The sequence below is a fragment of the Aphelocoma coerulescens genome, chromosome 20 (assembly GCF_041296385.1).
Source record: "Aphelocoma coerulescens isolate FSJ_1873_10779 chromosome 20, UR_Acoe_1.0, whole genome shotgun sequence".
In the NCBI taxonomy this organism is placed as follows: domain Eukaryota; kingdom Metazoa; phylum Chordata; class Aves; order Passeriformes; family Corvidae; genus Aphelocoma; species Aphelocoma coerulescens.
In genome coordinates, this window is record NC_091033.1 from 6,699,398 (window position 1) to 6,727,225 (window position 27,828).

At 53.7% G+C, this 27,828-nt stretch overlaps 2 protein-coding genes across 2 annotated transcripts; one reads left to right on the forward strand and one right to left on the reverse strand.

Annotated features, from left to right (window-relative positions):
* Positions 1-15,210, reverse strand: RBPJL (recombination signal binding protein for immunoglobulin kappa J region like). Its single transcript, XM_069034553.1, is given in 13 exon segments — positions 1-466; positions 890-993; positions 1,184-1,339; positions 1,654-1,794; positions 1,886-1,995; positions 2,517-2,654; positions 3,013-3,187; positions 4,029-4,144; positions 4,394-4,464; positions 6,034-6,159; positions 12,212-12,297; positions 12,299-12,455; positions 15,101-15,210. Coding segments are annotated over 13 exon segments (1,764 nt in total). The 3' UTR covers positions 1-192.
* Positions 12,203-27,814, forward strand: MATN4 (matrilin 4). Its single transcript, XM_069034400.1, has 11 exons — positions 12,203-12,255; positions 21,456-21,572; positions 22,550-23,119; positions 23,462-23,584; positions 24,051-24,173; positions 24,274-24,396; positions 24,532-24,654; positions 25,093-25,506; positions 25,848-26,000; positions 26,746-26,850; positions 27,027-27,814. The coding sequence occupies exons 2-11, from the start codon at positions 21,497-21,499 to the stop codon at positions 27,083-27,085; spliced, it is 1,869 nt and encodes a 622-aa protein (XP_068890501.1). The 5' UTR covers positions 12,203-12,255; positions 21,456-21,496; the 3' UTR covers positions 27,086-27,814.
* Positions 27,815-27,828: the final 14 nt, after the last annotated feature.

Sequence of the window (27,828 nt, forward strand, 5' to 3'; positions counted from 1 at the left end):
TCAGCAGTGTAAGATGCTCCCTTGAGAAAGAGATAAATCAGTAAATCACAGGAACATGGTGGGTGTTCTATGAGTGGGGAGAACCCTTTGGCAGGGCCACCCCAAGCCCTGAATGAGCTCCCCCTAGCAGGGCTTGAGGCTGTTCCCCTTCTCTGGGCCAGCGGCAAGGCCAAGCCTCTGCCCACCCAGCTGCTAGGTCTGCATGAAGAGGTGGAAGTTGGTCCTGGTAAACTCCTGATGGATGCTGTCGAGTAATTTGTCTGAGTCCTGGGGAATATCTGAGAGGACCTGCTGCCCTGGGATGCAGCTCTGCTCCGGGGTGTAGGTAAATGTGAACGAGCTGGAGTAGATGAGGCCGTCATCCCTGATCAGCAGGAGCGGGACCGTGATGGGATATCGCAGCCACCTCCAGTCACTGCCGAAGGCAGAGACATCAGGAACAACACACACAAGGGACTTGGGGCTCCTGGCAACAGTGCAGGAGAAGAAAATGTGCATTAACCAAGGAGGGTCCTATGCAGCAGCAGCCAGCAGTGAGTGATGGCATTTCTCCTCCATCCTGGAGCTCAGTGTGAAGCCTCCAGCCAGTTTCCTCTCTCCTCCCCCATCTTTCATTCCTCTCTGCCAGGGTTGCTTGGTTGTTTGCAGCTCCCCAAAATCCCTGTTGTCCCCCACCCATGGCTATCCCCAGACAGCAGCCAGGGCAGAGAGCAGGCACCAGACTCATCCCTGCCTCTGCTTGCAATGCCTGTGCTTGGTCCCGCAGGATGGGCAGTACAAGTGTCCTTGTCCCCAAGGTCTGCAGCCACATCCTTCCCAGATCTGCCCAGCATAGCCCACACCTGGCTGCTGTTCCCTGCCTGCTGCCCAGCTCCCTTACCCGTGTTACCTGTACATCGTCTCTGCTTCCACATCTCCAAACCAGACCTTGAGGTGTGCATGGAAATACTCCCCCTGCACCTCCAGCATGGCCACGTCCCCGCCGCCCGTGAGCTGTGACGGACAGAGCGTGTGGCAGTGTTACGTGGCGGGGTGAGCCACACTCCTTCTCCCATGGGACACTCTGCCTGCGCATCCCATTCCCACAGCACCCCAAAACTGGGAGATGCCGCACGGGCGCAGGAGCTCAGGAGCAGGAGGCAGGAGGCAGGCAGGTGACAGAGCAGCCCGTGGCTGTGCCTACCTGCAGGGCAGCGATGAGCGGCACGGGGCTGACGGGCTCGCGGACGCAGGCCAGGCTCTCGCTGAAGGTGTATTCCACCGTCTCCGTGCTGATGATGGTCCAGCACGAGCCGTCGTTCAGCAGCTCCCGGTTGGCTTCCTTCGGGCAGGGAGATGCCTGTGGGGAGTGCCAGAGCTCCAAACACACTGCAGTGGAGATGGTGGGGAATGGGGCTGGGACGCCTGCCTCTGCCCTCAGCGTCTTGGTTCCAGCAGGTGACTGCTTTGCTCACTGGGAAATGGGGATCATGATTCCTTTTCAAAGACCTCAGTTTCAATGTCCCCACCCAAGCTTTCCCATGATTCTGGCCTTAGTTTGGATGCAAGACCCCTCCTGGTGATATGTTCCTCAGGGACAAGCAACACAGAGGAGCTTGGAGAGGCGATAAGGGAGCACCCTGGGGGTCCTCACCTGCTCCTGCACTGCCATACCTGGAACTGGATCACTTTCTCCGTGGAGAGACACAGGTACATGCGGTCACTGCCTTGGAACTGGAAGGCACACTTGTGGAGCTGGGAGATGGGCTCGTCCACGTCCAGCATGGCATACTGCTTCATCACCTTCCGGATGATCTGCGGGCGGCAGCATCCCCGGGATGGCAGCGCCGCTCAGAGCCGTGGAGCAGCCAGCTCCGTGTGCCTGACAGGCAGGGATGGAGCTTACCAGGGGCGGCAGGGTGACGCCGGTGGCTGTGCAGACCAGCTGGACCACGGAGCCGTAGCGGATGTACCCTTCCCGCAGGGGGAATTCGCTCCGGGCGCAGCGCTCGTCGGCTGGCCGGAAAGGAGAGAGGCAGAGTCACCGCCCCGAGCAGCCGGGGAGCAGGTTAACCTTGCCAGGCATAACCTGGCCGTGCTCCCGCTGCTCTCTTACTGCTTTCTCTGCTCTGCACAGGCTCACTGTTTGGAGAGACCACCATTCCCTGGGAGCCCAGCACGGGAGAGCAGGACGGGGATGCAGTACCTTGCAGGGACACCGCTGGAAGCAGTGTGGGCAGAATGCTGCTGGGCTCTGGCCTCTTCCAGGCAAGTCACTTGCTTGGACTGGTGAACCTCCAGACCAGTACAGCTCTTGCTGCCCTGGTCACAGCCCCTGTGCCCTCAAAGCCAGTGGGAAACGTCCAGAGACACACCAGGAATGCCGGGCAGAGGCGAGACTCAGCCAGATTCCTGCACACCCAGGCTAATTCCCACCCCTTTTGCACTCCAGAACTGGCTTTGCAGGACGGGAGAGCCGGGGCTGCAGGCAGGCTGCCCTGGGCATGGTGGCATCAGTGTGCCCCGAGGGTCCTTACCCAGGTGGAGGGTGAAGGCTGCCCACTGCCTGGCGCTGGCGATGAAGGCTCCCCCCTCCACAGACAGGTACCGGGTGCTGACGGTCTGGGAGCGCAGGCGATTGAAGAGGGACACTTTGGAGCCCGAGGAGATGCAGACTGTGGGGAGAGGTGGCTGGGTTAGTGCTTGCCAGGACTGAATGGTGGCTCTGTCAGGCCCAGGGAGGACAAGCCCTGGTTCCTGGGGTACCCAGCCTGGAAGCAGCCAGCACCCTCCTCTGTGTGAGCGCAGGTGAGGCCCACGGTGTGGGGAGCACACTGGCCTCAGGGCATTACACCTCGTGATGAGTGACCATTTGGAAATGAGACATCATTATGTCCAGACACATCCTCTTTTGGGAGTTACCATGGGCTTTGGATCCAGCCTGGACCTCCCCAGAGACAAGCTGTGAGCAGAGAGCATCCCATCCTGGGCTGGCACCCACTTTCCTCCCCACAGAGCCATTCCTGTACGCACGGTCCGTGTTCTTCAGCGACTGCTTCTTCTGCGAGGGTTTGGAGATGACCTTGATGAGTTTGCTGTGGAAGGTGCCGATCTCCTGCCCGTTGCTGAAGAAGAGCCTCAGGACCAGGCGGAAATGCTTGCGCTTGTCCGTGTCCGAGATGTACAGGGCCTTGGCACAGCTGAACCCCTGCCAAGGGCACAGAGGGGCTGCCAGCAGCTCCAGCCCAGCCCCAGCAGCCATCCTCACCCTCCTCACCGCCCCATGAGGACATAATAGTGCCCTTTCAATGAGCCCCGGGTTCATTTAAAGGGAGAAACGGCCAGAGATGTTATTACAGGTGGAATGAAGAGCTGGGGATCGGCAGAGGCTTTATTTACACTGGGGGCAGAGTATTCCTTATGGAAACGAATGCTCATGTGTGATTTATCCCACATAACACGAGAAATCGCCCTGGGTTTATGGTTTCCCCCATCCTGGCCGATATGCTATGCCGTAGCAGCAAGGCAAGCACTGTGGACAAAGGCTCTTTCTGTGAGGTTCCTGGCCTGGCTCAGACCCCATGCTCTTCAGGGACCCCAGATAATGCTTTTTCTCCTTTTTTTCCCCTCCAATCAAAAGATGCCAGAGCTCTGCTGAAGCTTTTGAACTTTGGGATCAACTAGAGCTTTTTTTTTAACTGTTTATCTGCAAATGAAGGACCAGGCTTTCATTTTGTGACAAGCAGCAGTGCTGCTCATCAGGAGAAGGAGCCAGAGCTGAGGGAGCTGTGCACATTTTGGCAGCCACAGGGCTGTCGACCTGAAAAGATGGTGCCAGAGAAAGACAGGGATCTTTGGGCTGCCTGGACTGCTGCACATGCCACAACAGGCTGGCAGAGTGGGAGTGGGGAGTTACAGCTAGGGGGAAAGAATTGTGACATCCCGAGGATGGGGAGGGTGTGACATCCCAGGGTGTGGTGTGATGCTGGTGACAGCCCAGTCCCTGCATGAGGGGGATCCCCATAGCCCCAGAGAGCCACAGGCTTCACCTTTGCATCTGGCTGCTCCTCAAAGTTGAGCTTCTGGGTCTCCATCAGGCTGCTGCTCATGCTGTCCAGCCCCATGTACCCACACACCCGAAATCCAGCCTCTCCCAGGTCCCTGGCTGGAAGAGACAAGGAGAAGCACCCTCCAGCCCCCGCAAAGGCTCAGCTTCTCCAGGCATAGACCATGACCAGGCTCCAGCCCTCCCTGGGTCTGGATTTCAGAGGGCTCTGGCTTGAGCAGGAAAGGAGTTTGGGGGACCAAAACTAACATAAACGGAGTCACTCTCCCCTTTGCAGAGGCAGAGGACAGCTCTCCATGGTGCAGGAAGGGAGGGAGGAGAGGTCCAGGGATGCTGCCCAGTGCTCACCTTTTATCTGCTCCTGCTTTAACTTCCATCCTGGCCCACTCAGGTAAACACAGGGTGGGGGGCAGAAAAACCTGCAGAGACAAGAGGGCATTTTCTCACTGCCTTTCAGCACCCTGAAAAGGTGCTCTGGAGTGGCAGGATGGCTGTGCTGAGAGCAGAGACCTTCACTGGGGATCACCAGCACTGGGAGCAACCCTGCACCCCGGGAGGCACATGGAGCTCAGCGAGGGGCTGGGGCCCCTCTGCCCTGCACCGCCTCCAGTGCCTGGTTCCAGCCTCAACAGCTGTCACATCTGGTGGTGCCGCTGGTGGCCATGATCCCACCGGTGAGAAGATGGCCCTGGGATGGGAGGACAGGGACCCTGGCACCCATACCTCCAAACCCCCCAAAGACAGGGAGGGATCAGACCCCTGCCTCTGCCTGACTGCCACGTGGGAGTTTCAGCAGGTTGGGAACAGAGTTTGCATTCACAATCAGTTTTGGAGCCCAGTGCAAATAAATCTATAGCCAGGAGTTTGGAAACCCATTTTCCTGTGTTTTATTTGGGTTTCCACTGTCTTTGCACTTGTGTGAATGGTGTAAATTCATCCTCTATTGATACTGGGTAAAGCACTAGCAGAGAAAACACCAGTGCAGGGGGTTGGATATTTTGGAGCTCCAAAGTCCTGGGTACGGGTTTATTTAAACAACTCATCCACTGTACGGACCCCTGACTCCCACTGTGAAGGAAAACGGCACCAGCACCCTAAACCTGGGAGCTCTGTGCAGGTTTTCTCTCCCTTTCCAGACCTGCCATCTGATTTTCACACTCATCCTTTGCACGGGGTCAGAAGCAGAGGAAAGAGGCTGTGATGAGAGGGCTCCCTCCTGACTGGAAGATTCAATCCTGAAATAACATTTTTATCTGTGGACCAGCAGCCCCTGGCAGGAGACTGGATGTGGTGAGGACTTTGTAGGCACAGCCAGCCCATCCCAGAGCTGTCTCCTGGGGTCGCTGGGGTCTGGGTGGTTACACCTTGGAGGCTGAGCTCGTTGCCTCATAGCTATTCCATACTCGGTAATAAGGGAGGAGTATTTATATCACAAGGATTAATGGAGGATTAATTACATTGCAGTGCCGCAGTCTGACGTCACTGCCCAGGAGTGGCAATTTTGGAGATTCAAGCCAGAACCTCAAGGTGTTTTTGCAGTGTGGGAAGGATTTTCAAAAATAGCAGCTTTTTGGAGACCACTGGCATCGATGGAAACGCCTCAGTCCCTGCTGTGGCCATGCAGATTTTAAGACAAGAGTTATAGGGCAGTTCAAATGCTAGTCTTTCCTTCTTGGGGGATGAGATTTGAAAAGAATCTTGACTTCTTTTACTTTGTCTTTCTTTACCGCTTCATGGAAAGGCTCTAACCACTGGGAATGTCTAACTGGGATGGATGCAGGTTGGAGCTAATGCCTTTCTTGTGTTATTCAGTTCATGGAGACTAAATGATGCCTTTGGATGCAAAGATGTCGTGAGTGAATGCAGAGGGGATATGTCAAATAATTTCCTTCACCAGCTTAGAGCAGTGAAATCCAGCAAGGCTGGAATCAAGTTTTAGGTAGCTGGGTTTAGAAGTGGCTATCAGAGAAGCTGGAACAATCTCCCACCTTTTCTCGTTGCCGTAGGACTTCTGTGCCACTTTGGCGTGTAGGATCAGCACGGTCTGGTCTGCTGGCAGCTGCAGGTACCTCCGCACGCTGTCCCGGAGCAGGCTGGCTTGGTATGGGTTGGATCTACAAGACAGAAGTTCCTTGGCACTGTGGCACCAGAGCCAGCTCCCGCCCAGCCCTGCAGGGAGCAAGGAGCTCCCTCCATGTGCAGCCTGATGGGGTGGGGAAGGTGAAAAGGCTTTCCCATCAGAAAGCACTGGAGCTCAGCTGCTCTAAGAATGGCGCTGGCATTGAAAAATATAAAGTTTGGATAATGGAATAACTGCTTCTTCAGTTTGCCACCAAACACGCACAGGGCATTTCTAAGACTTCCAGCCCTGTGCAATGGTGGCAGTGCTCTAACTGATTATTAATTTGTTTTCCCACCTGAGGCGCTCAGTGCTGTATGGGTTTTGGGTGAGTTGGGAAGCGATGCTGCTGAGCTGTGAGTGCAGCTGGGGAGCTGTCATGCGAGATGGAGCCGCTCATTGGCTTCTGAAAGGGATGGTGGGTGGAAATAGCTGCATTTTTCTCTGAGACCTAAGAAGTAGGTGGTTCTGCTGATTGTTTCTGCTCTATTAACTAGAAGGAGTTCCCAAGCACCTGGCATTTAACTCTGCTAACTCGGTAGGTTGGGTGTTAACCAGCTGGAGAGAGATGAGGCAGATCTGAAATGCCCTGCTCTGCCACCTGGGACATGTGTGCAAGGACTGGGGGTGCAAGCGGGGAGAGCTCTGGGATGTCAGCTGTGGACACCTTCTGTGGTGCTGGCTTGCCTTCAGAGGAGGTGAGACCACTCATTGAACAACATCAGCTCCTGCCCTGCTGAAAGCCCCTAAACCCCCTGAATGTGGGACAGGAACATTCCATGAGTTTGGGATATTTGACTGGATAAGATGAAACCAGAGGAGGAGGAAGAGGAGACGCCTGTGCAAGAGTCTCTCCTTGGCACATCAGTCAATGTGGCCACTGGGAACATTGCTCCTACCAAGGAGAGCCAGCCTGGCTGGTGATGACTCTCCTATCAGAGATCAAGCAGTGGCCAGAGAAGGCTGTGAAGCCCCAGCCACAGTGGAAAACACATCGCAGAGTAACTGTGAGAGAGCATCTGAGGGCTGTGGGCAGCACTGGGGGATGACTCAGAGGCGACGGGGCATCAGCCATGGCCACCCACAGAGGAACTTGCATGAGGTGTGCAGGGAAGCATTCCCATTAAACAGTCTCTCTTCCTCTTACTCAAATGGGCTAGAAATGGAGAAAAGTTGAGGGCATAAAGAGTCAGATGTGTCAAGAGAGGTAAGTCTGGTCCTGCCATCACCCCAAGGCAGCGTCCTCGTGGTGAGTTCCTCTGGGCTCAGAGGCCAGAGTAAGCTCCCAGGGAGAGAAGCTGCAAGCAGCCATCCCAAGCAGCCTTTTAGAAGAGCTCGCCTGCCAACTCTGTTCTTCCCAGTGCAACACATATTTTAAAAAGGCTGTGCCCCTTACAGCTTTTAGCACCCATGTTGCAATTCACTTTTAACACATATCACTTCAGTTCCAGCTTTCCCACCTTTGGATGGAGCTGATGCTCTCCTGTTGTATGTGGAAGAAAAACACTTGTCCCATACAAGCAAATATTTACCCAGTGTCTTCTCTGAGCAGTACCACGGGGCCCTGACACTGTGCACTGCACAGATGTGCTCTGTTTGGTTACTAGATGGGCGATATAATCTCCTGCCCTCCTTGTTCCCAGTTCTTTATCCTAGATGTGGTAGCTGGATCACTAGTAGACATAAATCAACAGAGCTCTGCCAGAATCTGATTTACAGCCAGGGTCAGTGTCACCCACAGCATTAACTGCTACTCTGTGCCTGGAAAATGAATGTTTTATGGCCATTCCTGACTGCAGAGCACAGGCTGCCACCAAGCTTTGCTCTTGTGGCAGCCCCAGCGCTGCTGCCAGCACAGGGCTCTGGACTCAGCCCTGGCTCACCCCACAGCACTCACAGCAAGGCAGGACGAGCTCTTTTGCCAAGGCTGTACCTGTTGCCTCCAACTCTCCATCGTGGTGCTGGGAGACTCCTGCCCCAGCCCACTCAAGCAGAGCTTTATCAACCAGTATCCCACCAGTGTCCACTCCAGGGTGGGTTACTCAGTCTTGCTGAAAAGCTTCGCTCCAGCCTTTCTAGCCAATGAATAGTTTATATTTTTGCACAACCAAAGAGATGCCATAAGCAAGTTATTTAATCTTTTTCCATAATGGCAATCTGCAGCTGTTTCACTCCTCTGCTGCCAAGCAATGGTGTGATTTCAGCTTTGATCCGCCTTTGCTATTTTTCCCTTCATACAAAAGCACTATTTGGGAATCTCTCAGCAAAACTTTGGGTTGGTTTTGGGTTTTTCTTTTTTGTTTGTTTGGTTGGTTGGTTTTGGGCTTGGTTTGTTTGTTTTTTTTTTTCCAGAACAACTGATTATGATTGGGATAAATGTGGAAATGCATCAAGGAAATTGGCCTGACCCTGGATACTCTTTTACACTAATGCAACACAGTGTTAAAAGAGTACTGAACCTTGCTGGCTCCATTCAGTAGCATTTCACCCTCAGTTTGTCAGAGACAACGGGCCCACAGCAGGGAAGAACCAGGCTGGGTGTGTGAATTTTTTCCTGCTGAGTCTCATCATTCAGTGTGCTGTGTAAAATTAGGAGTATAGCTTTGGGTCCTTGTGTCTCAGCTGCAGAGTCACATGCTCCATCCCTGCTAGTGTCACCAATTCGGTCACCAGGGCCCACCCATACAGCTTAGGGTCTCCTTGTGGGGCTCCTCTTCCATTAACCCCTTGGCAAAGAATGGAACAGCCTGGTACCGAGGCCAGGCAGTGGCAGGGAGTGTTCAGGAGCAAACTGCCAAAACCTGTGGATTAAGACGTGTGCTGGCAGCGTGGGCAGCAGCAATGCTTGCTCTGCAGAGCCTCCTGCAGCACTGGCTCAGGGCAGGGCCAGGCTTGTGCAGGTATCACTGCTCCCTGCCATCCGTACGTAATTCCAGAGGCACGTGGGTTACTGCCTGGAGCTTATTAAAGAGCCTTCTGGAACAATTACCCACATGCTACTTACTGCTTGAAGTGGGACTGTGCATGCCAAAGGCAAGTAAACAGTCTGTAGCTCTTCAGGTTTGATGTCCAGCTGGAGGAACAACTACCTAGAAACTTGGCTTCCTTTTCTTTGTCCATTCTCTGCAGCCCTTGCCTTCCAAATTTTGGGGCTAAATTGTGTCAGTGACGCACTTCTGAACAGTGCTTGCCATTCTGCCCACAGAGGCGACCACCCAGCATCCATCATCTGGTTTAAATTTATCTTCAGAGAGTCAAAGGGCTATTGCTAAAGCAGCTCAATATACCCACTTGGCTCCTTCTGGCACCTACAGCCTCCTCAGGGTTACAGAGAATTATTCACTCCTTCTGACATTTATTATATTAAATTATTAAAATGCTTTGGTTGTAGTGCAGTGTTAGTTCAGTGTCATGTTAGCAGCACCACACGGGCTGGGCTCTCACAGCTCTCGCTAAAAGCTGCCTTTTCAGAGGCTGAGGTCTTGGCCGGGGCTCGGCTGCTCTCCACACAGTTGGGCATTATGTAGAAGAAGGGGAGGAGAGAGGGGGGATGCATCACCTTTCTCCTACACCGATTTCGGTAAGCCTTTCCCCGTCCCTGCTCAGCCTGGCATCACTTACCAAGGCTTTTCCTTTGCTTTAGGTCAGGATGTGCCTCAGGAGAGGGTGTGAGTGCATTTGCGGTGCATCTCTAGGGTGGCTCTGCCCTGGTGCTTGAGGTGGGAGAGACCCAGGGTACCTCGGGGGATTTGCAAGCCCTGGCCGTGTTGCTGTGCCCTCTCCCATGGGAAATGAAGCAGAAAAGGAGGAGTGCTCAGTGTGCTTTCCACAGGAGACACAGAGTTGGACCACCTTGCAAAGGGCCGTTTCATGTGGGCACACAGAGAACCCAGGCAGGCGCCGAGAGGTGGTAGGGTTGGACCCCACAGTCCCATTGCTGATTTTAGGAGAACTGATGTTTAACACCGCAGCTGAAAATTACCCCTCTCCTTCCCCGCAGCAAGTGTTTAGGGGCATCACTCAGTGCTTTGTCCCACCTCCAGCTGGGAAACGCTGCTCCCTGTGTGTGGGACATATCCTGGTCCTCACATCACCTTCTGTGTGCGCACCCTTGGGCAACCACAGGAGCAGAAAAAGCACTTTACAAGCACTGGGAGAAGCAAACCACCCTCTGCCCTGCTCCTTTTCAGTTCAGTGAGCTTCACCAGCTCAGTCTGCTGAGGAAGGGATCTGATATATTTGGTCCCCTGGGAATGAAAGTACCCGACTCTGCAGACCAAAATACAATCCTGGCAGCTATTGTTGAGAAACTGGGTCTTCAAATCACCTCTTTATACAAGAACTGTAACTCATAGTAACAGTGTCCCCAAGTGCAGGCAGCCCTGAATTGAAGTGCAGGGATTTAATTTGCTGCTTTTCCCCCAAAAAAGGAGCTGCCATTTGCCTCTCTCAGGACACAGCTGCCCTGAAGCTTGCTGGGGACTTGCTGCCACAGAGGGCAATTGTTCTTCCCTCAGTTTGGGGAAACCAAATATCCTAATAAAAAATATCCATTTTAGAGGTCTGGGTTATATTTTTGTGCAGATCAGGGGAGAAAACGCCTGCAGTGCTCTTGGGTATGGAGTCAATGCAATGTTTATGCAAAAGGAAAAGCCATTAGAAATCACAGAAATGAGAAGCCTGCAGTTTCTGGCTTCCCTCATTTTTCAATACCTCCTTTAATCCAACCAACCCAACCCACAGCCCTTGTATACGCATGGGTATTTATAAATCCTGTATTTTCCTCACTGCACACACAAGTGAAATTCAGCCTTTTCTGGGCCTGGGGGATTTATCTACCACACCAAGGGCAAACAGTGGCTGAGAGCGGGAAGCACAAAAATCCTGCGGCAGTGAGCTCTGCAGGGAGCGGGGCCCAGCTGGGGCAGGCACCCCAGCAGCACCAACACCCCCAAAATGCACACGTTTGATAAAGCAGTATTGGCACATCTGCTAGAAAATTCAGACAGTGGGGGTGATTTCCTGGAGTCTCTTTTCTCTGCTCCTCGTGTGCAAAAGAGGAAGGGAAGTGCTGTTAAAGTGCCACAACACAGTCCTATAAAGCACTAAAGGTGGTTCCTGCCACCAGGTTGATCCAAGTGCTGGGAAGAGGTGGAGGACTGGGAAGGTCTATTCCCGGGTTTCTAAGAAGCCTCTGCTGATGATCTCCAATGCACATCAGTTGACATTCTTGATGGAAGCTTAACCTGAGGCTCTAAAGCCCTCCAAGCTCTGGTCTGAAGTTTTCTGATTCAAACTCACCTCCCCACACTGCAAGCCACTACCTGCTGATGTTCCTAAACTTTCAGGACACTGTAGGTCAAATGGATATTAAGCTTAGACTCTTTTTCCATGAACTTTAGAGTTTATGGGGTTCCCAGGTGTACTCCCCCAGCAGGGGAACAGACAATGAAAGAAAGGAAAAAAAAAAAAAAAAAAAGAAGAAAAGAAAATTAAGAAAGAGAGAGAAAAAAAAGAAGAAAATAACAAAAATATAAAACAAAGAAAAAAGCAAAAGAAGAAAAAAGATAGATAAAAGAAAATAACAAAAATATAGAAAGATAAAAAAGAAAAATATAATAAAGAAAATACAAAAAAAAAAAAATTAAAATTAAATAAAGATAAATAAAGGGGTAAAAAAGGAAAAATAGAGCAAAATAAAGAGAAAAGGAAAATAAAACACTAAAAGCAGCAGGGCCCTCAGGCCGGTGAGCTCCCGGCCGTCCCGGGCCGCGCACCCCTCGGTGCCGGTTCCACCTGCGCGCAGCTCCCGCGGGGACCCGCACGGGCACCACGGCGGGGCGGGGGCAGGTGGGAGCCCCCGAGCCGCCCTGGCCGGCACAGGCGGCCGAACCCCCCCGCTCCCAGCGCTGCCCCGGGGCCGGGCCGTGCCCGCCCCGCCGCCCCCCCCGCTCCCCCCGCCCCGTTAAATGCCGGCGGGGCCCCGCCGCCTCCCGCCGCTGCTGCCGCCCGCGCCCCGCACCGCCCGCACCGCCCGCACCGCGTACCTGAGCCAGCAGCGCGGCGGGGAGCGGCTCCGCGGCCGGCACGGGTGAGTGAGGGGCTCCGCGGGCACCGCCGCCCCTGGGGAAGGGAGAGGAGAGGAGGAGGGTGAGGAGGCTGCGGGTGAGTCCGGTCCCGGTCCCGACGGTCCCGGTCCCGATGCCAGCCCGGCCCGGCGGGGCTGTGCGCAGCGCCGAGCGCTGCCGCGGAGATTGGCAGCCTCCGAGAGGGCTTTTCCTTGGAGCGGGGCTGGCAGGAAGGGGAGCGTCAGGAGCAGAAAGCAAAGCCGGGAGGAGGGGAAGAGCAGAGCCTTTGCCCCAAAGGATTTTTCTCCCCATCTGTGGGCTGGAGCCTTCCCGAGCCCCGGCCGCACGGGCTTGGTCCCCGCAGCGGTGCCGGGCTGTGTTCGGTGGGGCGGTCGGGGCATGGTACCCGCTCGGTCCCTCGGTGCTGTGCGAGGGATGTGAACTCTTCCGCGCTGTGGGGATAGCTCAGCCTGCCTGCCCTGCTCACCTTTTGCCTACCTGCCGGGCAGGTCCCTGCTTATACAACCGAGGATCTCTTAGCAGAGAATAATAAGGTCTGGTGCACCTGGGCAAGGCATGCTGAGCAATAGGATATCGAGATCCTGCAGAAAGATAAGCTCAGAAGTGTACCCTCAGTTTGTTATGCACCGTTTCTGCACGACTGGAAAATTGGGTCTGTGCATACTCGTTTGCACAAGCAATCACCCACCTTCGGCTTATCATTCCAACCGTTTCACGGGATAAAATTAGCTTTGGGCACTTCTGTTCCAAGCAACTACACGGGAAAACTTGTTTGGAAAATCAGATTATTCTGCACTCATCGCATTTGTGTGGACATGCACTCATGTGAGACAAGCAGAGCTGAGCAGATACACAGCGAGGTGCTATGTGCTCTGCTGGGGTTTTGCCCCTCATTCTGCAGGGATAGTCTTTGCTGTGGTGCAGAGTGCTGCTGAATCCATTCAGGAGGCAGGCTGCAGAGTGGGAAGCGGTGTGGCTGAGGAGGCTGGCAGGGAAACAGGACTGTCCCATGTCGATGGAAGCCACCACATGTGTGCAGTGGGACTGAGGGGAGCAGGCATCCATGAGAGGGGCCTGTTCTGAGCCCCAGCTCTGAGAGGAGGCACAGGGCTTTGCCTCTTTTGCTTAAACGCACCTCTTTTGCTTAAACACGCTGGATTTTTGCTTCACTTAAACCCAGATTATATACAAAGTTATTATGAAGGTCTCCCTTTGGGACCCCTCCCTGTGGGACCCGCTGTAGCATCTCTTGATAGTAAAGATTTTTTTTTCTCTTTTTTCAAGGACAGGAGCAATTAATCCCAGGCAGAGAGTGTGCAGGTTCTCAATAAAAAGTAGAATCTGCATTTCACAAGCAGATTCTTGTGATCTCTGCAGGAATTCATTAGATTGCTGTTGATATCAGCAAAAAGCTGTGTGTGGGGAAACCTCTCAGATCTCGGCCCTGATATTTGCCACCAGGATATGGATAAATTCAGCCTCATCCGAAATACAAATTCCCATTTGGAAACCCTGCGACAGATCTTGGTGTTTGCTGTAAAACAACACTTTTCATCGAAGCAGGCAGGGTATTGCTGCATCCAACAGGAAAAAGCTGTTGTTGATTTTTGTGGAAGTTGTAACTTTCATTTGTTGTTGAAGAATTAAAGAAACCGTATGTGCTCAGTACAAGATGGGCTCAGGAGCTGCCCTGGTTGGCAGCCGTAGCAAACAGAGGAGCCGTGGCCAACAAGGCAGCCTGTTGTAGGCAATCTGTGGTCACAGAAGATGTTTGTGCTCTGATTGCTCATAACATAGCATTTCCCTTGAGGGTGGCATTAGGGGTTAAAGGTTTTCAAGAGAAGTCTTTGTTTAAACATCTTTAAAGTTTCCAATAGGGGCCCCTTTGTTCGCTCTGGAGCAGCGTGCCTGCCTTGTTAAAAACTCAGCGCTCATAAAATGCCATTTACAAATGCCTGATGAATAGGGCTGAAACATGAAGGGGAGATCAGTAGTGTTTGTATCTACACACACATGGGACTCACAGACAAGCCCTACCGTGAGTGAATAAATGGGACCTAGAAAAAACACGGCAAAAAAAATAGATGGAGTGGTGCTTATAAAGAAACTCATAAAAGTCAGCTACTCCCCCAGCACCAGTTGGGCCCTCTCATGCCAGATGTCTCCTCCAGCCAAGCCAGGAGGCTGAGTGGCTGCTGACACTTGTCATTACCTCTCAGGAGTCATGTTTTCTCCACTTTGGCCTCCAAACAGTAGCAAATTGAGCATTTGGGCTCTGTTGGGAGCTCATGCAGATGCCATAAGGGTTCCACCGATCTGCTGGGCACAAGGACCCCTGACTCAGTGCTCTCCATTACCTGCTGTGGGCTGGTGAGCATCGCCCCTCTGTAGGTATTCACAGCACAGACGTACCTTTAGGTGCCAACTCATGTTTTTAGCTGTTAGAAGGCTTTGCTTCTCTCCTGTCTTGGCTAAATATAAAGGGTTTTAAATCAGCTCTGTTAAAGCAGGAGAGGGTACAGGTGTGTGCTCAGGAGACTCCAGAGACTGGTCCACAGAGAAGGCAGTGTTTCCATGTGGGATGCTCTGGACTGCCATGTCTTACCCTGTGTCTGAAGCTTCATGGTTCTCACACAGCTTGTCCTTCCTGGTGTTTCTTTACTGGAGTCTGAATCCATCTTCCCCACCAACATTCTGTCTTTGCCTGCCTGTCTGCAAACCTCTGATCCTCTCGCCTTGCAAGCCCCTGGTTGCACATACAAGTCCATCCCTAGCCTGGTCCCTCTGGTGCCCATCAGGGAAATCCATAGGGCTCTGCTGTTGTCCCTTGCAGAGAGGTGGCAGTACCTCCATTTCTCTCCGGACTTCAGCTTTTCTCTCTCTGGGCTGCGTTGTACTTTGCCAATGTGTAAGTTCAGGAGTCTTTGAGTGTAGTCTGTGGACCCATAGGAGTCCATGGTTTCTGGCAGGAACCAGTGGGAGCAGATCTGTTGACAGCAGAGAAACTGCTGTAGGAGGGTCTGTTCTGGGCTGGAAAATTAGCCAGGGTCCACAAGCAGAAAAACTCTACCTTTGGGAATCCACAGCTTGTACACCTGCAGCTGAACTTGGATGGCTTCCCCAAAGTGTTACCTGCTCTTCAGCATGGGCAGAAGGGAGGCCACAGCCCACTGTGTTGCTGGTGAAGCTCTTCTCTGGTGCATCTCCTAAGGGGTGATGGCATCCCAGTTCTAGGACAGCAGTTCTGCTGCTGCCAGAGGGACATGGAAGCTGTGAAGTTCGGTGTGAGACGTTTCCTGTGCTACCTTTCAGGTTCTCCCTGTGAAAAGTATCTACACAAAGCTTCCTTTTCTGTTCTAAGGAGGGACAAAAAGTCCCCGTGTGCCTTTCTGCAGCTGCCAAACAGTCCTCACCTTCTGCTATTTCAATTAAACACATAGCAGGATGGGTAGGATAAAGCGGAGAGGCACAACAATATTCTCCTGGTGTGTTTTCTTATGCCAACACATTGAGTCACATCTCTAGAGTGAGAAATATGATATAAAGATTTAGAGAAGGAGGTCAGGCAATGAATCTATGATTGCGGGGCTGGAATAGCAGGCGGTCTCTGTGGTTGTCTGTGCCATGTAAACTTCCTGGAGGTCAGCTGGGGATAGTGGTCCTAGCAGATTTGGGAGACAGATGTCCTGCTAGTAACTATCAATCTCCTACCAGCTCTGTTGCATCAGGAGCTCAGCTGACAAATTCTGCACCAGCCCACTAGCTGATCTGGGCCATGACTCTTTTCCTTTGTGGTTGAACATGCATATTTCTGGGGAAAAAAATGCTCTCTAACACCTTCCTCCCAAAACAAGAACTTGGGCAGTGGATTGCTGCGTCAGCTTCTGGATGGCCAGGACATCCTTCTCTCCAAAGCTTGAAGTCTCTTGGCTCAGCTCAGCTGTCCTCCAAGGACCTGTTTGCAGAAGAGCATTTGCTTTTTAAAGAGAGTCAGTAAGGTGGATCTGTCCCTTGTTGATCACTCTTCACCAAAATCAGAGTATTCCAAGATGTCTCCAGTTTTGTTGAAAATAGCAATTAGGAGATGGGCTGAGTTTGCCTGTTGTGCAGCTCAGGGGACAAGGGGAGCCTACAGGTCTTGAGTGGGACAGAGAGGAACAGAGAAATGGCACCAGCACTCCTGAAACAGGAGCCATCTCTGACAGGATTAGTTGAACAAGGGGATTTGGCAGACATGTTTTCCTCTTGGCTAGATCTTTAACATTTTAATTTGCAAGTGAATGTGGCTTTTATTCGTGGCAGCTGTTGCCAAAGCAGCCCAGGTACATAGCTTGTTTCAGTGCAGGGCTGTCTGAGCAAGAGGCTTTCCTGCCAGGTGAGTGGCAGAGCACTGGGAGGTCTTTTAGAGGTAGACTGATGGCAGAGAAAGACCCCATGTGCTGTTGTGGAGAGCATCTAGAAGGGGATGCTCTGTCCATTCCTACACCCAGCATTTCCCTCTCAAGGGGACTTCAAAATGTCATGTCACAGTATAAACCTGTCAGGACTTGTATGAGTCCATGAGCTGTGAGTCAAAGACATCAGCTAAACAGCCTGCAAAAGGACCTGCCCTCCCTGTGAATATACAGGAGTGGGTCCCATAAAATGGGGACTAGGCTTTTGTGGGGAGCAAGCAGAGCAAAAGAGAAGTTCCTTCTGCATCCAGCAAGGTTTTCCTGTTACAGCACTCCTGCTGATTTGCTCCTGTAGGGTTTGGAGCCTCGATGTGCTGTTGGAGAAATGCAGCCTTGTTTTTCAACCAACGTGTCCTTCCAGGTGGCACTTGGCCCAGTAAAGCTGCCATAGAGTGGTAACCAGAGAGCACTGTGATGTCCTGGAAAGAGTCTGCTCTGGTTCTCCCACATGTGTTTGGGAAAAACCAAGGACACATCAGTCCTTAAAGAGGGGGGGAATAAAAAAAACACTTTGGGGCTGGAAATTCATGCCATTTCCATGGTCTTGATGTGCTTGTGCTCCCTGACTCTTCCTTGCTCTGAAAACTGCATTGCTGTCCTCTCTGGTGGGATTTGCCACTTGTCACCCAGCTGCTGTGGGGGATGAGCACTGAGATTTTGGAGCTGTGATTGAGTGTAAGGTCAATAGTGCCTGTAAAATGGTCCTGAGGGTGGATTCAGTGCTCATGAGCAGCAGGGGTAGCACTGAGAGCTGGGCACCTGCAAGCAGAGAGCACCTTGAGACTGGGGATTATGCTGGGAGAAACCAACCCTTGGGCAACCCTCCAGGAGAGGGTGGATCCAGCTCCAGGGCTGGCCTGGGCCTCATCCTTTCACACTGCTTGCAGGTTTTGCAAATACAGGGACAATGTGCCAGCAATTCATCCATGTTTCTACAACAAAGTTTGGCATCGAGAGGTGCCTCCAGAATGATGTAAGTTGTCTGCATCTCTCCAGGCAGCTCTGGTTGCTTCATTGTCCCCTGGGGCAAGACCCACATCAGTCTTCCTCCCTTGGTCCCACGTGCATTTTTGGGCAGCCTTTCTCTCAAGCATGGACTTGAAGGATGATGACTTGCTGTCCTGCTGAGGACACCACAATTTTTCTCCCTATCCTTCAGCTTGAGGATGCTCTTGCTGTCTTTCTGCTGCTGTCCTGGCAGAACTCAGGTGTCCTAAGCAAAAGGACTATGGGTTGGGACTCCTGGCCATATTTTGGTCATTTTTTTTGACATTTTCATCAAATAACACTGATGGAGTTGAATTTTAGCCTCCCAAAAGTGCCTGGTTGAGTCTCCGCAAAGAAAAGCTCTGCAGAGCCAAGGAGGTTGCATGGAGAGGCAGGTGAGGAAGGTGATCTCAGCAACATCATGTCTAGGGCTGCTCTACCATCGGCCAAGGCTTCCAGCACAGAAATAGGGGCTATTAGATGGTAGCACATGTGGCATCAGTGCCCTGTGCCCTGCCACATGTGCCTGGACACATTGAGTGTGCCTCCTCCTGTGCACAGCCCTGCTACAAGGGGCAGCCCTCTGGCTTGGCTGGTGCTTGCTCACAGGCTCCCAGCTCTTCCCCACTCCTTGCAACACATGGTGATCCCTTATCCTGGCTTCTTGCAGGGTCTAGAGCCAGCATGGCTCCATAGCCTTGGTCCACAACCTGCTTTCCTCCTTGTGACACTACGGTCAGGGCTTTTCCTGGGCTGTGAACGCACTTCCACCCCTCCTTTCTCCATCTGATTCATCCCCTCTACAGTTCAGTACAGAAAGACCCTATCCCTGTAATAGCAAGGAGGGTAGGGAGCTGGCAGCATTCCTCACTCTACTCCCTGCCAGGCCCTGTCCTTTGGCCCTGCCCAAGCGAGGATGTGCCCAGGTCCAACACGCCACCATCTGGATGAACCAGAAGGGGAATATTCAGAGTATTTCTGTTAACCTGTAGCCAGGAGAGAGCTGCCAAGGAGGCCATGCTGAAACCTGAAGCGGCTGTTTTTCCTGAGACTCAGCACTTGGCAGGGAGAGCAGACAGACAAGTGGTGGAGCAGGGAGGGATGCAATTGCCCTGGGGAGCAGCATTGCTGGTGGAGGTGCCCAGGGAAGGTGTGCTGGCTTACCTGTTTGTCTCTGGGGATCCATCTCCATGTCCTCCTTGGCTGAGATCACGAGGAGAGTCAAGAGGAGGTGACCCTTCTGTCCTTACATGTGGCTCTTCCCTTGGTCACCCTCCTTGCACCATGTACTGAGCATCTCCTTCAGCAGTGAAAGCAGTAACTGTTTCTCCCCTTGTGCTGATCGGAAATGTCAGGAACAGTCCAAGTGTCCCCTCAGCTCATCTGCAGGGTTTGGCTGAGCCAGCCCAGGCAGCAGCACTCACCTTGCCTGGACCTTTATAGCTCAGTGTTATCTCAAGGTCTCTGGCATTGCAGCCGGCGCTGTGTTTGCCTTGCAGCACCTGCCTGCCAGCCGCTCGCTTCCCACCCATCTCCCTCCCACTCCTGCAGGGGCTTGGAGAGGGTGGCGTGGGATCCCTCAGGGTGCGAGGAGTCCCTCCATAGGGGTGCAAGTCAGCCCCAGGGAAGTGAGGGTAGAGGGAAGTTGCCAAGTGTGGGGTGGTGGGAGAGATACTGGGGGACATCTGTCCCATCATCTTTGCTTCCCTGTCCCCTTGCTGCTGGGGCAGGACTGGGTGTTAAATTGAATCAGGGACCAGGACACTGTCCCAGCTGGGTCTCTGCTGCCAGGACCAGCACTGGATATATGGCTGAGCTGCCATGCCCTGCCCTGTCCAGGCAGCATCAGCCCTTCCAGCCGTGGGGAGAGCCAAGACTTCATCCAAAGCTGAGATGCTGTTAAAAATAGATCAGTTGTGAACTGGTTTTCTCCTTCTTGGTTCCTGGCCTGACAGCTCATTCTTCCCTCTGGGCTGTCTTTGAAGCTCTCTGGATGCTGTGAGGCACAGACTCCATAGCAGCCTGCCGCTGCAGGGAGGTGTGGAGAGCACAGAGCTGCAGAAATGTTCTAGGTGGCATAGCTGTCCCAAAAATATTTAGTGGTTAGTGAGTGCTTTCTCCCAGGAAAGAAGCAGCACTGGAAAAAGAATCTGCTAAATGAATGGGGAAATGAAGCTGGGGGAGGAGGGACTGTTTGTGGTGGGGGGACACAGGTGTCTGAGCACTCCTGGCCACAAAGCAAAGCTCACCTCTGGAAGGCCCACAGCTTCCTGGAGAAGACCTGTCAGGCTGCTGTCCCTGCTCATCCCCTCAGCCAGAGGGGTCCCACTGGCCCTTCCCCTGCACGGTTCTGCAGGAGCTCCTGGCACTGCTGCAGAGTCACTGTGTCCTGGGCTGGTCCTGGCCTGGTAGGCTGCTCACCTCCAGGCAAAGGCCACGTCTCTCACTTTGAGACGGGTATTCTGGATCCCAGTTTTCTCTTGTATCCCTTTTCTGTCCTCCTAATTCTTTAATATACTTTTCCAGGTGTGAACACTGAGTCTCGAGACAGCTTTAAGATGCAGCTGTGAAAGCTATTATCAGTGTCCCTGCTATCAAAGACGTGGTGTTCAGGGCTGCACGTAACCACTGAGCAATTAAACAGCAACCCTGGTGATGAATTACAACTGAGACCTCCTGGGGCTAAATAAATATCGGCTGATAACTACTGATAAAATGAATTTTTGTGTGTGTGTTTTTTTTTTTTTTTGTAAAAGCACCCTTCCAGTATCTGTGCCTAGTCCTGGCACTGCATGTCTCCTGGGGAGAGTCACATTATCTGTGGCATTTCCATCCCTAGCACCTTGGGTTTCCAACCAGAGCTGGAATAAAAATTAAATAAATCCATGTCCCTGCAGGAGCCAGGAAAGGCAAGACTAGGCAAAGCAACCCAGAGGTGGGCAAGGAGGGAGAGAAGTGGCAAGCTGAGGTTTTGGGTGACAAGTTTAAATACCTTTTCCCCCTATAATCCCACCCTAAAGACATGAAAAAACTGTTGAGGGGCAGAGCATCCCTTGGAAAAACCTTCAGGACAGGGAGAACTGCAGAGTGGTGGGGACCCCGAGGTGATGTGAAGGAGAGCAGCAGGCTGGCAGTGCCTGGGCACCTGGTCAGGGGAAGAGGTGTGAGCCCACCTGCACAGGCACCCTTAGAGCCTCTGCCTGCAGAAGCTTCTGCTCTCCCAAGGGAGTTTGGAAAGAGGCAGAGAAAGGAACTTCTTGGAAAAATGATCTTTGCCAGTGACTTTGAGAGACTTCTGACAAGGTACTGTCTGTGCTGGTGTTTCATCTGGGGGTTTCTCTTCCCATGGAGGAGTATCAGGAGGGCTGGTTCTCTGCATCCCTGTGTGCATCTTTCCCACTCCCCACTGGCTGCAGAGAACAGCCACACAGTCAGGGAAAAAGCATTTGGCTGAACATCCCATCTGCCTGGTTTGCAAGTGAAAATAAGGCTTGTCCAACGGCCAGCTCCACCCAGAGCAGAAAATCAGACCCTTTGGCAGAGTGTTGCTACTGTAATGAAATTGAGCTGTGCTGAGACTGCCAGTCCTTGGAACGGGAACGATTCCATGTGGGTTCAGAGAAGTTTTGGGATGGATCTGTCAGAGCTGCTGCTGCTGCTTACGGGTTTTAGCGCTGCCTGGGGACACCCACCACAGGTGAATGTTGCCCTGTGGCTCAGCCCACCCTCAGCACTGACTGCACCTTGTCTTCTCCCTGCAGCACATCCTGCCAGCACTGGAACTGTGTGGTCTTGCAGAGCCATGATGAAGCTCCTGCCTGTTGCCCCTCTCCTCCTTCTTCTCCTGACAACACTGGAAGCCAGACCAAAACCTGCAGGTGAGCTCTGGCTGGTGGGGAGTGCCTGGAGGGGAGAGAAGTGAGAACATCAGGGCAGTGGAGCCCTTGGAGGACAGTTTGCTGTGTGACATGGGGGGACATGATGCCTCTTCTTTGGGAACATCCCCAGGAGGATGGAGGATCCCCCCAGCAGTGGGACCCAAACTTCCCAGTGCTGCCCCAGCAGGTGGGAGCTTGAGCCTGGCCCCAGCATGGTGGCTTTGGTGCTGCTTGCTCTGGGCACCTCCTCAGCTGCGACACAGCCCTGCTCAGGGCTTGTCACCCTCCTGCCCATGGACTGTGACCTTGGCAGGAGGCACAGCTGTGAGGGGAGGCTTCCTCCTTGCTTGACTTACCAGATGCAAGGGACAAAGCAAACCCAGAGGTACCAGCCTCTCTCCTCCCAGAGCAGAGGGATCTAAACCAATTCTAGTTTAAAAACAGTGAAGGCACCAAATGGAGAAAGGAGCAGGTAGGTCTCAGAGACCTTCAGAGCAGTTGAGATTGGCATCATCCCAAAAGGACTCAAAGTGTTTCCTTAAAATTAGGGCCCAATTCTCCCAGGCTTGGGTGCACACAGGCTAAGCAAAATATGTTCATTGGCATTTCACTTGCTAAACACTCTCCCAGTTTGCACTGGAAGTAGCATCCTTATGTCCAAGAGAGGCTCCTTGGCTCAATCTCTGCCAAGTGTATGCCCTTAGCTTTGCTTTTTACAGTCTCATTTTCTGCCCTTGAAAAAACACAGCCATAACAACCCACAGCCAGGGTATGTCTCCCCAGCCTGTTGGCTCCGCTTCCACTCTGCCACCACCTTCTGTGGATTTACTGGGCAGTGGGGAAGGTGCTGGTCTGTGGGGGCTGCCCAAACCTTCTCTCTCCATCCCTCATGAGCCCCCCCCCAGCCACCAGGCAGAGATGTCTCTGCTCCTTGAGGACAGCCACAGGAATGAGCCTTCTCTTGGCCTTCTCCTTAGCACTGAAGTGCCGGACGGGTCCCCTGGACATCGTGTTTGTCATCGACAGCTCCCGCAGCGTGCGCCCCTTCGAGTTCGAGACCATGCGGCGCTTCATGATGGACATCATCAGCAACCTGGACGTGGGCCCCAACGCCACACGGGTGGGAGTGATCCAGTACTCCAGCCAGGTGCAGAACATCTTCTCCCTCAAGACCTTCTTCACACGGGCAGACATGGAGAGGGCCATCAACAGCATCATCCCACTGGCCCAGGGCACCATGACGGGGCTGGCCATCCAGTACGCCATGAACGTGGCCTTCACCACGCAGGAGGGTGCGCGCCCTCTGCACAAGAGGATCCCCCGCATCGCCATCATCGTGACGGATGGGCGGCCCCAGGACCGTGTCACTGAGGTGGCCACCCAGGCCCGGAACGCTGGCATCGAGATCTACGCCGTGGGAATCCAGCGGGCAGACATGAACTCTCTGCGGGCCATGGCCTCCCCACCGCTGGAGGAGCACGTCTTCCTGGTGGAGTCCTTCGAGCTCATCCAGCAGTTCGCCAAGCAGTTCCAGGACAAGCTTTGCGGTGGGTGAGAGCCGCTGCTGTGAAGTGGCAAGGGGGATCCTGGTGTCTGCTCCTCATCCAGGCTAGAAGGTGACCTTCAGAGGGGTGTTTGGGACAGCTGCCCATGCCAGGAGCAGGGTAGATAGGGAGGCAACCTCCCCAAGGAGGTGCCAGGACAGGGCACTGCACAGTGTCCGTGTCTGTGCACTGGAAATCAGTGGGTGAGCCCTGGGGCTGGCAAGGCTGGGGGTTTTTGGGTTGTCACACTGGCTTCTGCTGCAGGGACAGGGCATATGCCAGAGCCAGGGTCCCCATGTGCCTGGCATGCCTTTGGGCCACTCTGATGCCCCTTCTGTCTTGCAGGGGTGGACATGTGCATGGAGCAGGAGCACGGCTGCCAGCACAGCTGCGTCAGCACCCCTGGCTCCTTCTACTGCGAGTGCAACCCAGGCTACAGGCTCAACGTGGATGGAAAGAGCTGTTCCCGTAAAAACCCTTTTTATTATCTGAACTTTCATAGGGAGCTTGTAGTTATGGGTCCCATGGAGGGAAGCTGGAATATGTCCAGGGAGGCCAGCAGCAGCCTGGGTGCTCTGTTCACTGGGCCCACTGCCTCCCGGGTCTGTAATGACTGCAGACATTCAGCACTGCTAAATCCTGGCCACCTCTCTGAGATGGGACACTTGGGACTCATGTGGGCACAACCAGCTGTCTGTCAGATGAGGGGGTCTGGGCAGTGGGTACCAGAGGATTCACATCCCAGCACCAAAATGTGCAGTGTTTTTTCCCTGGATTTTAGCGCAAAACCATGTTAGTTGGTCTGACCACCACACCAGGACCTTTCCTTGTTTCATGGTGCTGGGAGCTGCTTTGAAGCCCTGGAGCATTCCTGCCCCACTGCCCCAGCGAGTCTGGGAGACAGGAGGGTGATGGGTGTCCTGTTCCCCTGCAGCCATCGATGCGTGTGCGGACGGGAGGCACGGCTGTCAGCACCACTGTGTCAGCGTGCGGGGGTCGTACTCGTGCCGCTGCCGGGCGGGTTACTACCTCAGCCAGAACAAGAGGAGCTGCACTAGTAAGTGACTGTCTTCCTCCCTGTCCCTTCTTCATTTGCTTCTCATTCTGTCTCTCCTCTTGTCTTTTCCTTTCTGCCATCACTCTCCTTCTCTCCCCAGTGATTGATTACTGCAGCTTCGGAAACCACAGCTGCCAGCACGAGTGTGTGAGCATCCCCAACGGGCACTACTGCCGCTGCCGCAGCGGCTTCACGCTCCAGCCCGACAGCAAGTCCTGCAGGGGTAAGTCCTGGTGTGCTGCACGGCACAGGCTGTGTGTATAACACGTGCCTTTATGTCCTGCCTAGCCCCAGGGGAAGGGCTGTTCCCAGACCACCCTGAATGGGGATAACCCCGTGCCCTTGGCTTGTCTTCCAGCCACCGACCTCTGCAACGGGGTGGATCACGGCTGTGAGTTCAAGTGCGTGAGCACGGAGGGCTCCTACCACTGCGTGTGCCCTGAGGGCCAGCAGCTCCAGCCTGACGGCAAGACATGCAGCAGTGAGTATCGGGACACAGCTCTTGACATTCTCCTCGTCTGGGCTCTGTGCTCCTGGAGACGGCTCTGCTGAAACTGGGCTGGGGGGCTCTGTCCCCAGCTGGGACTCTAAGCTAGGCTGGAAGAGGGTGGAAAGCTGGCTGGGGTTGGGGGAGAACCCTGGTTGCTGTGTGGATGAATGCTTGTGTCCTCAGAGACACGGCCCAGAAGATGCAACAGCTTTGAGGAAGGGTTCAGGAAAAGGGAAACCTAGGAAAGACTTTCACGCAGTGCTGGAATGTCAGTGGAGGTTTTTGGGGCACAGTCTGCTCTCCTTCCCAGCTGAAGTTCCAGGATGTTCCCACAGTGTCCTGAAGCTCCAAAGTTCAGCCCCAGGAACCTTCACTCAGACAGTGCCCATGGCCAGGCTGGTCCTCCCTCACCTTCCCCTGTGCCCACAGAGTGTGGATCTGGGCATGTCGACCTCGTGATGGTGATCGATGGTTCCAAGAGTGTCCGGCCCCAGAACTTTGAGCTGGTGAAGCAGTTTGTGAACCGCATCGTGGACCTGCTGGAGGTGTCCCCCCATGGCACACGGGTGGGATTGGTGCAGTACTCCAGCCGCGTCCGCACCGAGTTCCCCCTCAACAAGTACCACAGTGCAGATGAGATCAAGAAGGCAGTGATGGATGTGGAGTACATGGAGAAAGGCACCATGACAGGCCTTGCCCTCAAGCACATGGTGGAGCACAGCTTCTCCGAGCTGGAAGGTGCCAGGCCTCTCTCCCACAACATCCCCAGAATCGGGCTGGTGTTCACAGATGGACGCTCCCAGGATGACATCTCCGAATGGGCCAGGAGAGCAAAGGAATCAGGTGCAGGGGGGTTGGGGAACCCCAAATTGCAGTGCTTTGGGCATCCCGGGATGATTCCTTGGGGTGGCTGTCTCAGGAGACGCTGCAGTATCCAGCCTTGGGGAGCTGCATCCCAGGGCAGACATGCTCTGTTTTGACCACAGGGTCTGAGCAGCATCCTTCACGCAGCAGCCTGCACCACTGCAGTGCTGCCATGCTCCTGGCTGTCCTTCCCAAATCCCTGCTGTGTATTTGGGAAGCCCAGAGAAAATCCTGCATTCTCGGCTTTGCTCCCTCTGGGCTTGGGGCTGCTTGCTGCGGGGTGGCCAGCGCAGTGCTCAGGATCTATCCTTGCCACGCAGGGATTGTCATGTTTGCCGTGGGTGTCGGAAAAGCTGTGGAAGAGGAGCTGAGAGCGATCGCCTCTGAGCCAGTGGAGCAGCATTTCTCCTACTCAGCAGATTTTACCACCATGACCCACCTTGTGGAGAACTTCTCCCTGAATATCTGCCCAGGTGGGTGCTCCTGGCCACACCAGGGGACTTGACCCCAAGCCCTCCTGTCCCCACAGAGCCAGTGGAGTGGTTTGCATCAAGTATCCCAAAGCTGAGATGGGCTGGTGTGAGCCTAGGCTGTCTCAGGATCTCACCAGGCTGTTGTGGGGTCTCTGGGAGGGATTTGGAAAAGATGAAGCTGGGGGGATTAATTAAAAAACGGGGGGGGGGGGGTTAATACAAAATTATTAATGTGAGCGACCACCCCAGTGCCACTGCATGGGCAGAAGTTGGGAGTGGCACCCTGCCTTGGGGGATGCTGTGAAGGTGGCCTGTGTCCTTGTCCAGAGCTGTGCTTCTGCTGCTGCTGGCTACAGGGTTACTGTGAGGGTCTCCCTGCCCTGGGACAGGCTGGGGCTCCCCCAGTCCCCAGAGACCCCCACAGGCCTGCAGATACAGAGTCAACATGCCCCCTGCCAGCCCAGCTTGAAGGCAAAGTGAAGCTCAGCACTGGCAGTCCTTGGCACACCGTGACCACACGTGTGACAGCTCTGTGGGATGCCTGGTGGGATGCCTGGCAGTGAGCTTGCTGGATCAGCAGGGCAGCCTGACAGAGAGCAGAGAGGCTGAAAAAAGAGGGCAAAATGGTGTGGAGAGCCCTGAGCCCTGGTGGGTGGCTGCAGGGACAAGGGATTTGTCTGGGAACAAGGGAAAGCCGGGCACTCTGGGGCCATGGTCTGACTGCAGCCAAACCCCCCCGTCACAGAGGAGGGCAAAGGGGAGACGGAGATCCGCAGCCCGTGCGAGTGCGAGGCGCTGGTGCAGTTCCAGACGAACACCGTGGCCATCCTGCAAAGCCTGACCGAGAAAAATATCCTTTGGGGTGATGCCTGGGCTTGTCAGGGTGCAGGACAGCTGAGGACAGGGCGCACATGGGGGAGGGAGGGATAGATAAATGGGAGGGGGGAAAATTTAAGGCTCTTTTAAGGGGCTAAAGCCCTTTGCCCAGTAGACTGTCTGGCTCATGCTTTTCCTTAGCACATTCACTTGCTCAGATGACAGCCAGACTTGAAGACTTGGAAAAGCAGATTGCCAACAAGAAGTGATCCTGGCAGAGGGCTGCAGTGCTCAGCAGGGCACAGGGATGGATGTACAGTAGCTACATGACATTGTTATTGCTAGGTTATCGTACAGCATCAGTGTTTGTTCTTGTATTGCAAAATCCCCAGGGAAGCGTGGACTGTATTTAAAAAACCAAAAACACTAAAAACACACAAAAAGGAACATGAACAAAGCCCCTGCTGCAAAGGGGTTCAGTTGTCGTTCCTTGGCAGGCCTGGGATGAGGGGGAACAGCTAGGTGGGCAGGCTGGTCATTGGACAGACATGACACCTGGTGTCCCCCGGAGTGACTGGGATGGCACAGTCCCCCTGGACCCTGGCAGGCTGCTTTGCAAGAGAAAAAACCTACAGTGGTGTCACCCTGAGAGCTTCTGTTGTCTCAACATCTGCTGCCAAGTGGTGGGGCAAGGACAGCTGGGTGGTGCAGGCAGCACAGGGGATGCTTGATGCCCAGCTGGCTCCCAGTGTGGTGCCCAGGTGGGCTCCCATGGGAAGGTGGGTGGCAGGAATTCTTAGATCCCCTTGCCCTGGTTTGGCAGGATAGTTTGGAAATCGGTATTAATCTTGTTTGGTTTTATAATCACATAGCAAAATGGTAATTATTCTTTCTATCAATATCTATGTGTGTATATATATATATGTGTATTTAATTCTGAGAGCAGGGTAGTGCTATTTTTAAACTCTTCTTTTATATAAAGGAATTTCTATCCTGAAAATAAACACCCTGA

Bases quoted from the DNA above. Each gene is read 5' to 3' on its own strand.
- MATN4 (XM_069034400.1), top strand. From the start codon at position 21,497: ATGATGAAGCTCCTGCCTGTTGCCCCTCTCCTCCTTCTTCTCCTGACA. The intron at 21,573-22,549 runs GTGAGCTCTGGC...CCTTCTCCTTAG, and splicing joins AGCCAGACCAAAACCTGCAG to CACTGAAGTGCCGGACGGGT. The intron at 26,001-26,745 runs GTGGGTGCTCCT...CCCCCGTCACAG, and splicing joins CTCCCTGAATATCTGCCCAG to AGGAGGGCAAAGGGGAGACG.